The 15805-nt window shown below is 41.6% G+C and overlaps 1 protein-coding gene across 2 annotated transcripts in view; it reads left to right on the forward strand.

Moving 5' to 3' along the window:
* LOC129868230 (rho GTPase-activating protein 26-like) overlaps window positions 1-15805 on the forward strand; it is a 146965-nt gene that overhangs the window by 62496 nt on the left and 68664 nt on the right. For both annotated transcript variants that reach the window (XM_055942021.1, XM_055942022.1), the window contains exons 3-8: window positions 547-608; window positions 2238-2309; window positions 7230-7331; window positions 8702-8812; window positions 14246-14350; window positions 15107-15236. In XM_055942021.1, the coding sequence (XP_055797996.1) occupies window positions 547-608; window positions 2238-2309; window positions 7230-7331; window positions 8702-8812; window positions 14246-14350; window positions 15107-15236 (582 nt within the window). The remainder of the gene's footprint in view (window positions 1-546; window positions 609-2237; window positions 2310-7229; window positions 7332-8701; window positions 8813-14245; window positions 14351-15106; window positions 15237-15805) is intronic.

Below are 15805 nucleotides of genomic sequence, written 5' to 3' on the forward strand. Positions count from 1 at the left end.
CCCCCCCCCCCCCCCCCCCCTGAGTGCACGTTGTGGTTTTAGCCCTAGTACTACACAGAAAATTCAGATAGTCAAAGTTTAATGCTGTCTTGGTTATTTGAATCAGATATTATGTGCTAGGGCAGAAAACTAAATGTGCACCCAGGGGGGGGGGGGGGGGGGGGGACGACGACGACGACGACTGAGTTTGAGAAACCCTGGTCTAGAGCAGGGATGGAACAATCAGTAGCTTGCTAGTTGAAAACACATCCTGGTCTAAAGCAAGCATGTCAACTAGGACTTCAAATGAATAACCTTGTTATGCAAGCAAAGTCACATGTGTTGAATGTTAGATTGTGTACAGTATGATCACTGGCTCATTATTTATTGTTAACCTCTGTCTGTCTGTCTGTCTGTCTGTCTGTCTGTCTGTCTGTGTCTGTCTGTCTGTCTGTCTGTCTGTCTGTCTGTCTGTCTGTGTCTGTCTGTCTGTCTGTCTGTCTGTCTGTCTGTCTGTCTGTCTGTCTGTCTGTCTGTGTCTGTCTGTCTGTCTCTAACCATCTACAGCAAAGTCTCTACAGGAGTTTGCTGGAGTGTTGCAGAACCTGGAGGATGAGAGAACACGGATGGTGAGTGTCAGATATTCAGTGCCTTCTGAAAGTTTTCAGACCCCTTGAATTTTGTTACGTTACAGCCTTATTCTAAAATTGATTAAAACATTTTTTCCCTCAGCAATCTACACACAATACCCCATAATGACAAAGCTAAAACATTTTTGCAAATGTATAAAAAAAAAAAAAAAAAATTATTTACATAAGTATTCAGACCCTTTGCTATGAGACTCTAAATTGAGCTCAGGTGCATCCATTAAGCATCCTTGAGATGTTTCTACAACTTGATTGGAGTCCACCTGTGGTAAATTCAATTGATTGGACATGATTTGAAAAGGCATACACCTGTCTATATACGGTCCCACAGTTGACAGTGCATGTCAGAGCAAAAACCAAGCCATGAGGTCGAAGAAATTGTCCGTAGAGCTCCGAGACAGGATTGTGTCGAGGCACAGATCTGGGGAAGGGTACCAACAAATGTCTGCAGCATTGAAGGTCCCCAAGAACACAGTGGCCTCCATCATTCTTAAATTGAAGAAGTTTGGAACCACAAAGACTCATCCTTGAGCTGGTCGCCCAGCCAAACTGAGCAAATTAGGTAGAAGGGCCTTGGTCAGGGAGGTGACCAAGAACATGATGGTCTCTCTGACAGAGTTCTAGAGTTCCTCTGTGGAAATGGGAGAACCTTCCAGAAAGACAACCATCTCTGCAGCACTCCACCAATCAGGGCTTTATGGTAGAGTGGCCAGGCGGAAGTCACTCCTCAGTAAAAGGCACATGACAGCTCACTTGGAGCTTTCCAAAAGGCACCTAAAGACTCTAAAGACCATGAGAAACAAGATGCTCTGGTCTGATGAAACCAAGATTAAATTATTTGGCCTGAATGCCAAACGTCACATCTGGAGGAAACCTGGCACCATCCCTACGGTGAAGCATGGTGGTGGCAGATTCATGTTGTGGGGATGTTTTTCAGTGGCAAGGACTGGGAGACTAGTCAGGATTGATGGAAAGATGAGCGGAGCAAAGTACAGAGAGATCCTTGATGAAAACCTGCTCAAGAGTGCTCAGGACCTCAGACTAGGGCGAAGGTTCACCTTCCAACAGGACAATGACACTAAGCTAAGAAAGACACACAGCTAAGAAAGACAATGCAGGAGTGGCTTCGGGACAAGTCTCTGAATGTCCTTGAGTGGCCCAACCAGAGCCCGGACTTGAACCCGATTGAATATCTCTGGAGAGATCTGAAAATAGCTGTGCAGCAACTCTCCCCATCCAACCTGACAGAGCTTGAAAATATCTGCAGAGGAGAATGTGAGAAACTCCCCAAATACAGGTGTGCCTATCTTGTAGCATCATATCCAAGAAGACCTGAGGCTGTAGTCACTGCTTCAACAAAGTACTGAGTAAAGGGTCTGAATACTTATAAATGTGATTTCCATTTTTTGTTGTTAATAAATTTGCGAAAACTACTAAAAAACTGTTTTTGCTTTGTCATTATGGGCTATTATGTGTAAATTAATGAGGGAAAAAAACTATTTATTCAATTTTAGAATAAAGCTGTAATGTAACAAAATGTGGAAAAAGTCCAGGGGAGTGAGGTCCTGTGTGATCAGCTGTGTCGTGACTGATTGCTGCATCTCTGTTCAGATTGAAAATGCCAATGATGTGCTGATCATGCCGCTGGAGCGCTTCAGGAAGGAGCAGATCAGTGCTGCCAAGGTAAGGATATATTATGACTGGACCCCCGAGAAAGGTGCAATTGAGGCCCCCAATTCGGGGATTTCCTGCATTCTTTCCTATTTCTTTTGCAATAGTTTTTTTAGTTAGGACAGGCGGGAGGTGGGGGCACTCCGGTACAGTAGGTGGCGTTAATGCACAATATCGTTGAATGCCAGCAGCCTATAAACCCCACAGAACTTGGGTACTGTTTTCCCGCAGTTCTGATAACGACTGCGAGAGCATTTTTACGCCATTTACAGACAACACCGTCTAACTATGTCCTAAGGAGTACTCTGGTACATAGCAGGCATGAGCGACACTGTGTGCTGGCTTGCTAACTAGCAAGCACTCTGTGTCAGTAACCATCAAGCTAGCTAGTACATGGTATTGCCCCAGCCTCCCACCTGCTGTGCTAGCGGGAGGCAGGAACAACTGGTAGACAGTGTCCTTTGGCCCTGCCTGTCGGGTAAGGTTTTCTCTTGTACACAGCAGGCGGGAGGCAGAGGCGACCCCATGTGCTATCTAGCTAAATAGCAATGCATGAACCAATAGGATGCAAAGAGAGGGGGGGTGTTCATGAAGGAACCAATGGGATGCTCGAGGGATGGCGTTCCTGCGGATGCAGAAACGCCCCGAATTGCTGGCTGCAGTTGCACACTATTGGGGGGATCCCCCCCTCTAAATGTCCTGTTAATCCTTACTATGGGGTCATTGTGTGATTATGAGGGGAATTATAATCCTTATTGGGTCATGAACCATTTTATAATCCCTGTTTAGCCTTGAAAGACAAAAAACAACATATTTGTCGGTTACATTTTAACGTATCCACTGATTGTTAGGAAATGCACTGATGACTCAAATATGATCAGTTTTCCATTCAGTTTGGCAGGTAACTGACTTTGTCCAGGTTGTGCTGATTCCACAGCCACTGCATACAGTTGAAGTTGTAAGTTTACATACACTTAGGCTGGAGTCATGAAAAGTAGTTTATCAACCACTCCACAAATTTCTTGTTAACAAACTATAGTTTTGGCAAGTCGGTTAGGACATGTACTTTGTGCATGACACAAGTAATTTTTCTAACAATTGTTTACAGACAGATTATTTTACTTATAATTCACTGCATCACAATTCCAGTGGGTCAGAAGTTTACATACACTAAGCTGACTGCCTTTTAACAGCTTGGAAAATTCCAGAAAATTATGTAATGGCTTTAGAAGCTTCTGATAGGCTAATTGGCATCATTTGAGTCAATTGGACGTGTACCTGTGGATGTATTTCAAGGCCCACCTTCAGACTCAGTGCCTCTGCTTGACATCATGGGCAAATCAAAAGAAATCAGCCAAGACCTCAGAAAAAAAATTCTAGACCTCCACAAGTCTGGTTCATCCTTGGGAGCAATTTCCAAACGCCTGAAGGTACCACGTTCATCTGTACAAACAATAGTACGCAAGTTTTAACAACATGGGACTACGCAGCCGTCATAACGCTCAGGAAGGAGACGCGTTCTGTCTCCTAGAGATGAACGTACTTTGAAGCGAAAAGTGCAAATCAATCCCCGAACAACAGCAAAGGAACACCTGAAGATGCTGGAGGAAACAGGTACAAAAGTATCGATATCCACAGTAAAACGAGTCCTATATTGACATAACCTGAAAGGCCACTCAGCAAGGAAGAAGCCACTGCTCCAAAACCGCCATAAAAGCCAGACTAAGGTTTGCAACTGCACATGAGGACAATGATTGTGCTTTTTGGAGAAATGTCCTCTGGTCTGATGAAACAAAAATATAATTGTTTGGCCATAATGACCATCGTTATGTTTGGAGGATAAAGAGGGAGGCTTGCAAGCTGAAGAACTCCATCCCAACCCCGCTTCACGGGGCTGGCAGCATCATGTTGTGGGGGTGCTTTGCTGCAGGAGGGACTGGTGCACTTCACAAAATAGATGGCATCATGAGGATGGAAAATTATGTGGATATATTAAAGCAACATCTCAAGACATCAATCAGGAAGTTAAAGCTTGGTCGCAAATGGGTCTTCCAACTGGACAATGACCCCAAGCATACTTCCAAAGTTGTGGCAAAATGGCTTAAGGACAACAAAGTCAAGGTACTGGAGTGGCCATCACAAAGCCCTGACCTCAATCCTGTAGAAAATCTGTGGGCATAACTGAAAAAGCGTGTGCAAGCAAGGAGGCCTACAAACCTGACTCAGCTCTGTCAGGAGGAATGGGTCAGAATTCACCCAACTTATTGTGGGAAGCTTGTGGAAGGCTACCTGAAACGTTTGAGCCAAGATAATTCATTTAAAGGCAATGCTACCAAATACTAATTGAGTGTATGTAAACTTCTGACCCACTGGGAATGTGAAAGCTGAGATAAATCATTCTGTCTACTATTATTCTGACATTTCACATTCTCAAAATAAAGTGGTGATCCTAACTGACCTAAGACAGAATTTTTACTAAGATTAAATGCAGTGCCGTGCCGTGGGCCTGGGGCCTGGGCCTTCAGTGAGGTACTACACAGTCCCACCCAAATTAATCCACCTCTTATTACCATCATTATGATGCCATGGCTCTAGACACTCTAGACACTATACACTATACATTTAGATTTTAGACCCCTGGCAACACATGATGGCTGAATATGATTGGATAAAAGATCTAACATAAAGACCAGCCCTCCAAATCTCAACCTGGGGCTGGAAGCAGTGCAACCAAGAGGAAAGCTATGAAATGAAGAGTATAACTCTTACTCTGGGGAATAATTTAATACATATTTGTGGGAAAATATATTTAAAAAAAAATTATATTCTGATGATGTTTAGGCCAGCAGAGAAGGCCTTGCTGGCCCTGACGGCCCACCACTGATTAAATGTCAGGATTTGTGAAAAACTGAGTATAAATATGTTTGGCTAAGATGTATGTAAACTTCCGACTTCAACTGTAGAAGTTATATGTTTGTAGGCTAGACTATGTAATGTATGCACTGCGGGGAGTAGCATCCCTCTATTAAATCACCATTGATGACCACATTCAGAGATCTCCCTACACTACCTCGGTGTGTCTAAATTGCTCTCAGCTCTGCCTGCCAGAGCTGACAGGTCGTATGTGATAAGACACTGCCACCACATGGCCAATAATGGTAATACATGAAGGGCTTTATCAGGATTTAGCTGGTGTATTGTTAATTAATGAAGAAAGGTAACGGACATCATATTGAGAGTAATATTAAATTGATATAACTTTATGAATGTACTTCACACCATATCATTATGAAGTCTAAGTTAGAAGGATGTGTATGTTAATTGAATGTTTGAAGAATAATTGAGTGTTTGAAGGATACTTGAACTCAAAAAGCCTACATTGAAAGGTAGATGAGTTCTATCCGGGATCCTTGGGACGTCCCTACCCTAAACCCTAACCCTACCCTAACCCTAATCTTAACCATAACCCTTACCTAACTTTAACCCGTACCCAACCTTAACCTTTCAAAATGTCAACGTCAAAAAAAAAAAAAAAAAAAAAAAAAAATGTAATAAAATGTATGCACTCTACTGTAAGTCGCTCTGGATAAGAGCGTCTGCTAAATGACTAAATGTAAAAAATGTAACTTCAATGGGGGGTAGGGACGTCCCAGGGATCCCGGATAGCACGGCCTTGAAACATGTCAAAAGTGTATAACAGCCATGATGCAGGTGAATTTATTATGAAGGGTTAGAGCTAATAGAATGACTTTGGTTTGCTATATTATGATGCTTCGAAGTGATGTGTTGAGCAGCTGCTGTGGTCATTCTGTTCTGAGGAGGGTTGATTGCTTCCACTTCCTGTGGAAACTGGCTGGTTTTGAAAGGCTGGGTCATGTGACTGGGTGGACAGGGATGATGACATCACTCAGTAGCAGGTGTGGACACAGTCAATGTGCCCCAGGGTGATGAGTACTGTACTGTATGTTAGTATTGACACACCCTGTTATGTCTGTATGTCTGTCTGTGGATGATCTCAGTACCAGAGGTTCGGTATAAAGTGGTCTATTGTTTTCCCACCAGCTGTGAGCTGTCTCTGTTGGTTTCTGCAGCCCTAGAGGACTTGTGATTTCAAATTGTGTCTCACATCATGTGCCGCCAGGTTTGTCAGTGAAGCTGAGCTCTGGACATACCAATAATACCCACGACTCTTGAGAAATTATGTTCTGTTGGAAGGTACACTCTCAGAAAAAAGGGTTCCAAAAGGGTTCTTCGGCTGTCCCCATAGGAGAACCATTTTGGTTCCAGGTAGAACCTGTTTGGGTTCCATGTAGAACCCTCTGTGGAAAGGATTCTACATGGAACCCGAAAGGGTTCTACCTGGAACAAAACATGGTTCTTCAAAGGTTTCTCCTATGGGGACAGCTGAAGAATCCTTTCAGGTTCTAGATGGCACCGTTTTTTCTAAGAGTGTAGCAGTGATGATGTCAAAACAGAGATCTATTGCTGCTTTTCAACTGTAACACCAGTGTTACACCAGTGTATACACCCTATGATATACTAGGGGCATTGTGTTTCCATAGCAGAATCAACAACCCTGCATAATCAAAACAGTTTCTTTGTTAGAAGGTGTTAAAGTTCACAGTTAGCCATTATGTAAATTAAAGCTGCAGTTTCAGTGGCTTGGCTTTGGCCCCAAGTGAAACAGGTTCACCGGAGCCATGGGCCAGTAGCCCGTAGATTGAAACAGAAAGTCTTTTGGGTATAACACCGGGTTAAATCCTTGTTGGAAATGGGCCATATGTCTGATATAGAGGTCTCCCTTAAGAAAGATGTCTTCTGACATCAATTGGGCTTCCTGGTTAATTAAAAATACACATTGCTGTGTGTGGTGTCCAGGACTTTAGAGGAAACAAAGTGACTGTTGGTGACCTTTTTACTGACATCTCACAGGAAGCCAAGAAGAAATACGACAAAGAGACAGAGAAGTACTGTGCTGTACTCGAGAAGCACCTGAGTCTATCAGCAAAGAAGAAAGAAGCACATCTCCATGAAGTAAGCACACACCTTTCCCTTTCTGCAGTAGGTCCATGTTTCCATGAAGTAACACATACCTTTCCCTTGCTGCAGTAGGTCCATGTTTCCATGAAGTAACACATACCTTTCCCTTGCTGCAGTAGGTCCATGTTTCCATGAAGTAACACATACCTTTCCATTGCTGCAGTAGATCCATGTTTCCATGAAGTAAGCACATACCTTTCCCTTGCTGCAGTAGGTCCAGGTTTCCATGAAGTAACACATACCTTTCCATTGCTGCAGTAGATCCATGTTTCCATGAAGTAAGCACATACCTTTCCCTTGCTGCAGTAGGTCCAGGTTTCCATGAAGTAACACATACCTTTCCATTGCTGCAGTAGATCCATGTTTCCATGAAGTAACACACACCTTTCCCTTGTTGCAGTAGATCCATGTTTCCATGAAGTAACACACCTTTCCCTTGTTGCAGTAGGTCCAGGTTTCCATGAAGTAACACATACCTTTCCATTGCTGCAGTAGATCCATGTTTCCATGAAGTAACACACACCTTTCCCTTGTTGCAGTAGATCCATGTTTCCATGAAGTAACACACCTTTCCCTTGTTGCAGTAGGTCCAGGTTTCCATGAAGTAACACATACCTTTCCCTTGCTGCAGTAGGTCCATGTTTCCATGGAGTAACACATACCTTTCCCTTGCTGCAGTAGGTCCATGTTTCCATGAAGTAACACATACCTTTCCCTTGTTGCAGTAGATCCATGTTTCCATGAAGTAACACATACCTTTCCCTTGCTGCAGTAGGTCCATGTTTACTTTTAAGTAACACATACCTTTCCCTTGTTGCAGTAGGTCCATGTTTCCATGAAGTAAGCACACACCTTTCCCTTGTTGCAGTAGATCCATGTTTCCATGACGTAACACATACCTTTCCCTTGTTGCAGTAGGTCCAGGTTTCCATGGAGTAACACATACCTTTCCCTTGTTGCAGTAGGTCCATGTTTCCATGAAGTAAGCACACACCTTTCCCTTGTTGCAGTAGGTCCATGTTTCCATGAAGTATCACATACCTTTCCCTTGCTGCAGTAGGTCCATGTTTCCATGAAGTAAGCACACACCTTTCCCTTGTTGCAGTAGATCCATGTTTCCATGAAGTAAGCACACACCTTTCCCTTGTTGCAGTAGGTCCATGTTTCCATGAAGTAAGCACACACCTTTCCCTTGTTGCAGTAGATCCATGTTTCCATGAAGTAACACATACCTTTCCCTTGCTGCAGTCGGTCCATGTTTACCTTTAAGTGTTCATGTGTTTGTGAGTTGTCTCACTTCAATCCTGAGGTGATGTGTGTGTCCTGAACATCAGTTCCAACAGAGTCACGTGTGTGTTGTGCAGGCAGACAGTCAGGTGGACCACGTACGGCAGCATTTCTATGAGGTGTCTCTGGAGTACGTGTTCAAGGTGCAGGAAGTCCAGGAGAGGAAGATGTTTGACTTTGTAGAGCCGGTGAGTGAGAATGCCAACCGCCCTCAGCATCTGCTGTCTTTTACTGTATACTGCTTAGGGTTGCAAAACTTTCCTAAAACGTCCAGGTTTTCCAGAAATCTTGGTTAGAAGACGTATGTTCTGCTTATTCCCTCCTGAACCTTCCAACCAGGATTTTGGGAAAACCAGGGAATTTGGGGAAAGGTACTGGAGTTTTGCAACCCTACTATTGTTACTGTACTGCTGTTACTGTACTACTATTACTGTTGTACTGTTACTATACTAATGTCACAATACTACTGTTACTATACTACTGTTGCTACTGTTACTGTACTACTGTTACTGTACTACTGTTACTGTTACTACTGTTACTGTACTGATGTTACTACTGTTACTGTACTACTATTACTGTTGTACTGTTACTATACTAATGTCACAATACTACTGTTACTATACTACTGTTGCTACTGTTACTGTACTGCTGTTACTGTTACTACTGTTACTGTTGTACTGTTACTGTATTACTGTTACTGTTACTACTGTTACTATACTGATGTTACTACTGTTACTGTTACTACTGTTACTGTACTACTGTTACTGTACTACTGTTACTGTACTGCTGTTACTGTTACTACTGTTACTGTACTGCTGTTACTACTGTTACTGTACTACTGTTACTGTACTACTGTTACTGTACTGCTGTTACTGTTACTACTGTTACTGTACTGCTGTTACTACTGTTACTGTTACTACTGTTACTGTACTGATGTTACTACTGTTACTGTACTACTATTACTGTTGTACTGTTACTATACTAATGTCACAATACTACTGTTACTATACTACTGTTGCTACTGTTACTGTACTGCTGTTACTGTTACTACTGTTACTGTTGTACTGTTACTGTACTACTGTTACTGTTACTACTGTTACTATACTGATGTTACTACTGTTACTGTACTACTGTTACTGTACTACTGTTACTGTACTGCTGTTACTACTGTTACTGTTACTACTGTTACTATACTGATGTTACTACTGTTACTGTACTACTGTTACTGTACTACTGTTACTGTACTGCTGTTACTACTGTTACTGTTACTACTGTTACTATACTGATGTTACTACTGTTACTGTTACTACTGTTACTGTACTACTGTTACTGTTCTACTGGTACTGTACTACTGTTACTGTTCTACTGGTACTATACTACTGTTACTGTTCTGCTGTTACTATACTACTGTTACTATACTGATGTTACTACTGCTACTGTTGCTACTGTTACTGTACTACTGTTACTGTTCTACTGTTACTATACTACTGTTGCTACTGTTACTGTACTACTGTTACTGTTACTACTGTTACTGTACTACTATTACTGTTGTACTGTTACTGTACTACTGTTACTATACTACTGTTGCTACTGTTACTGTGCTACTGTTACTATACTACTGTTACTGTTGCTACTGCTACTGTACTACTGTTACTGTTACTACTGTTACTATACTGATGTTACTACTGTTACTGTTACTACTGTTACTGTACTACTGTTACTGTTCTACTGGTACTGTACTACTGTTACTGTTCTACTGGTACTATACTACTGTTACTGTTCTGCTGTTACTATACTACTGTTACTGTTCTGCTGTTACTATACTACTGTTACTATACTGATGTTACTACTGCTACTGTTGCTACTGTTACTGTACTACTGTTACTGTTCTACTGTTACTATACTACTGTTGTTACTGTTACTGTACTACTGTTACTGTTACTACTGTTACTGTACTACTGTTACTACTGTTACTACTGTTACTGTACTACTGGTACTATACTACTGTTACTGTACTGCTGTTACTGTACTACTGTTACTGTACTGATGTTACTGTTACTACTGTTACTATACTGATGTTACTACTGTTACTGTTACTACTGTTACTGTACTACTGTTACTGTTACTACTGTTACTATACTGATGTTACTACTGTTACTGTTACTACTGTTACTGTACTACTGTTACTGTTCTACTGGTACTGTACTACTGTTACTGTTCTACTGGTACTATACTACTGTTACTGTTCTGCTGTTACTATACTACTGTTACTATACTGATGTTACTACTGCTACTGTTGCTACTGTTACTGTACTACTGTTACTGTTCTACTGTTACTATACTACTGTTGCTACTGTTACTGTACTACTGTTACTGTTACTACTGTTACTGTTACTACTGTTACTATACTGATGTTACTACTGTTACTGTACTACTGTTACTGTACTAATGTTACTGTTACTACTGTTACTATACTGATGTTACTACTGTTACTGTTACTGTTACTACTGTTACTGTTACTACTGTTACTGTACTACTGTTACTGTTACTACTGTTACTGTACTACTGTTACTGTTACTACTGTTACTATACTGATGTTACTACTGTTACTGTTACTACTGTTACTGTACTACTGTTACTGTTACTACTGTTACTGTACTACTGTTACTGTTACTACTGTTACTGTACTACTGTTACTGTACTACTGTTACTGTTACTACTGTTACTGTACTACTGTTACTGTTACTACTGTTACTGTACTACTGTTACTGTTACTACTGTTACTATACTGATGTTACTACTGTTACTGTACTACAGTTGATATACTACAGTTACTACTGTTACTGTACTACTGTTACTGAACTACAGTTGCTGTTCTACTGGTACTACTGTTACCGTACTACAGTTACTGTACTACAGGTACTACTGTTACTATGCTTCTGTTGCTGTGCTACTGTTACTACTGTTACTATACGACTGTTACTGTGGTGCTGTTACTATGCTACTGTTACTCTACCACTGTTACTGCTGTTACTGCACTACTGTTACTGTTCTACTGTTACTGTACTACTGTTACTACAGTTACTGTACTACAGTTGCTGTACTACGGTTACTACGGTTACTGTACTACTGTTACTGCTGTTACTGTTCTACTGCCACTGTAGTATAGTTGCTGTACTACTGTTACTACTGTCACTATACTACTGCTACTGTGCTACTGTTACTGTACTATGGTTACTATACTACTGTTACTCTGCTACTGTTGCTCTACCACTGTTACTACTGTTACTGTACTACAGTTGCTGTACTACTGTTACTACTGTGACTGTACTACATTTCCTGTTCTACTGTTACTATACTACTGTTACTGTACTACTGTGACTGTACTACAGTTGCTGTTCTACTGTTACTGTAGTATAGTTGCTGTATTACTGGTACTACTGTTACCGTACTACTGTTACTATACTACTGTTAATGTGCTACTGTTACTATGCTACTGTTACTGTGCTACAGTTACTATGCTACTGTTACTGTGCTACTGTTACTACTGTTACTATACGACTGTTACTGTGCTACTGTTACTGTGCTACTGTCACTACTGTCACTACACTACTGTTACTGTGCTACTGTCACTACTGTCACTATACTACTGTTACTGTGCTACTGTCACTACTGTCACTATACTACTGTTACTGTGCTACTGTCACTACTGTCACTACACTACTGTTACTGTGCTACTGTCACTACTGTCACTATACTACTGTTACTGTGCTACTGTCACTACTGTCACTATACTACTGTTACTGTGCTACTGTCACTACTGTCACTATACTACTGTTACTGTGCTACTGTCACTACTGTCACTATACTACTGTTACTGTGCTACTGTCACTACTGTCACTACACTACTGTTACTGTGCTACTGTCACTACTGTCACTATACTACTGTTACTGTGCTACTGTCACTACTGTCACTATACTACTGTTACTGTGCTACTGTCACTACTGTCACTACACTACTGTTACTGTGCTACTGTCACTACTGTCACTATACTACTGTTACTGTGCTACTGTCACTACTGTCACTACACTACTGTTACTGTGCTACTGTCACTACTGTCACTATACTACTGTTACTGTGCTACTGTCACTACTGTCACTATACTACTGTTACTGTGCTACTGTCACTACTGTCACTACACTACTGTTACTGTGCTACTGTTGCTGTACCACTGTGCCACTGTTACTATACTATTGTTACTACGTTTACTGTTCTACTGTTGCTGTGCTGCTGTTACTGTACTACTGTTACTCTACTACTGTTACTACCATTACTATACTACTGTTACTGTACTACTGTTACTACGGCTACTGTACCACTGTTACTATACTACTGTTACTACTGTGACTGTGCTACTGTTACTATACCATGGCTACTGTACTACTGTTACAGTACTATTGTTACTTCACAACTGTTACTACTGTTCCCGGGCTGCTGTTACTGTACTACTGTTACTCTACTACTGTTGCTACAGTTACTATATTACTGTTACTGTGGTATAGTTGCTGTTCTACTTTTAATGTACTACTGTTACTGTACCACTGTTACCACTGGCCCTGTTACTACTGTTACTACGGTTACTGTACTACTGTTACTACTGTTACTATTCTACTGTTACTGTGCTACTGTAACTGTACTACTGTTACTGTACAACTGTTACCACGGTTAATGTACTATCGTTACTGTACTTCGGTTACTACTGTTACTGTACTACTGTTACTGCTGTTACTGTACTACTGTTACTGTACTACTCAAATCAAATCAACTGTTATTGGTCACATACACATGGTTAGCAGATGTTATTGGTCACATACACATGTTTAACATATGTTATTGGTCACATACACGTGTTTAGCAGATGTTATTGGTCACATACACGTGTTTAGCAGATGTTATTGGTCACATACACGTGTTTAACAGATGTTATTGGTCACCTACACATATTTAGCAGATGTTATTGGTCACATACACATGTTTAACATATGTTATTGGTCACATACACGTGTTTAACATATGTTATTGGTCACATACACGTGTTTAACAGGTGTTATTGGTCACATACAGCAGATGTTATTGGTGGTTTGTTGCTGTACTACAGTTACTTTAGTCTATACAACTCTCATGCTCAATCACCTCATCTCTCTATGAACCACACTGTCTACACATGTACAGATGTAAGATCTTCATTTCAGCCAGTTTGCTACAGCAGGAAAATAATCCTGCAGCAACAGGAAATGTGAATTATTACACTATGTGGATTATAATTAACAGACATTTTTGTAGGGGTTGATACATTTTTCCTAAGGAAAAATCAAGTCTGAATTTTGTGGAAATGACAAACTTCAAAAAGCTTTTTTAACCTTGAATACACTTCTATTTCCTGCATTTCAGGAAGGTTCTCCTGCAACAGGGTCATCAAATTAGGATCCTACATATGTAGCTTTAGAATGTAGCTGTCAACAAGTACATTTGAAAACAAATGAGAGTAGATTTGGTTGATTTCATTGAATTGAGTTGAGAGGAATGTTTCTCACCCTGTCATCCTCTACATCAATTCTAGTTGCTGGCATTCCTTCAGGGGCTGTTTACTTACTACCATCATGGGTACGAACTGGCCAAAGACTTCAACCACTTCAAGACAGACCTCACCATCAGCATTCAGAATGTAAGATTCATGTTAATGCCATACATTACAGGCATGAGGTGCTGATCAGATTTCCTCTTTTGCTAACCCAGTGGCCTTTCAAGGCAATACCCCTAACCCAGTGGCCTTTCAAGGCAATACCCCTAACCCAGTGGCCTTTCAAGGCAATACCCCTAACCCAGTGGCCTTTCAAGGCAATACCCCTAACCCAGTGGCCTTTCAAGGCAATACCCCTAACCCAGTGGCCTTTCAAGGCAATACCCCAAACCCAGTGGCCTTTCAAGGCAATACCCCTAACCCAGTGGCCTTTCAAGGCAATACCCCTAACCCAGTGGCCTTTCAAGGCAATACCCCTAACCCAGTGGCCTTTCAAGGCAATACCCCTAACCCAGTGGCCTTTCAAGGCAATACCCCTAACCCAGTGGCCTTTCAAGGCAATACCCCTAACCCAACAACTACAGACAGTGGTCAATAGCCCTAACCCAACAACTACAGACAGTAGTCAATAGCCCTAACCCAACAACTACAGACAGTGGTGAATAGCCCTAACCCAACAACTACAGACAGTGGTGAATAGCCCTAACCCAACAACTACAGACAGTGGTGAATAGCCCTAACCCAACAACTACAGACAGTGGTGAATAGCCCTAACCCAACAACTACAGACAGTGGTGAATAGCTCTAACCCAACAACTACAGACAGTGGTGAATTGCTCAGAATGCAGGATGGTAGGTGGGATGTTTCCATCATTCTGTCTCTTCTCCTGCCCTGTTCAGACGCGGAACCGTTTTGAAAGCACCCGGTCTGAGGTGGAGTGTCTGATGAGGAAGATGAAGGAGAACCCCCATGAACACAAGAGCATCAGCCATGACACCATGGAGGGATACCTGTTTGTACAAGAGAAACGTGAGTGTCCCGTCATGCTCTCTGTCTCTCTCACTCCTTTCTCGTTCTCGATCTCACTGTCTCTCACTCTCACACACACAAGCACACACACACAGACAGTTCTTTCTCTCTCTCATGATGCGATAAGGTCACATTTTACATCACTATTTAGTCATTTATTTTTACCATTTAGAAAAGTAGTACGAGTGTTGTTGTACAAATAGATTTGCATTTCCCCATAGAAACAACAAGAGTAATTGTATTCAGGATGAGACTCCAAGAGGTGACAAGGGCACTGAGCATGTGCAGTAATAAATTGGTAACCAAAACAATTTTTTCATTGCTTCCCCGCTCTCTGCTTCTCTCTCTGCTTCTCTCTCTGCTTCTCTCTCTGCTTCTCTCTCTGCTTCTCTCTGCTTTTCTCTCTGCTTCTCTCTCTGCTTTTCTCTCTGCTTCTCTCTCTGCTTCTCTGTCTGCTTCTCTCTCTGCTTCTCTCTCTGCTTCTCTCTCTACTTCTCTCTCTGCTTCTCTCTCTGCTTCTCTCTCTGCTTTTCTCTCTGCTTTTCTCTCTGCTTTTCTCTCTGCTTCCC

The sequence above is a fragment of the Salvelinus fontinalis genome, chromosome 13, assembly GCF_029448725.1.
Source record: "Salvelinus fontinalis isolate EN_2023a chromosome 13, ASM2944872v1, whole genome shotgun sequence".
Taxonomy (NCBI): Eukaryota; Metazoa; Chordata; class Actinopteri; order Salmoniformes; family Salmonidae; genus Salvelinus; species Salvelinus fontinalis.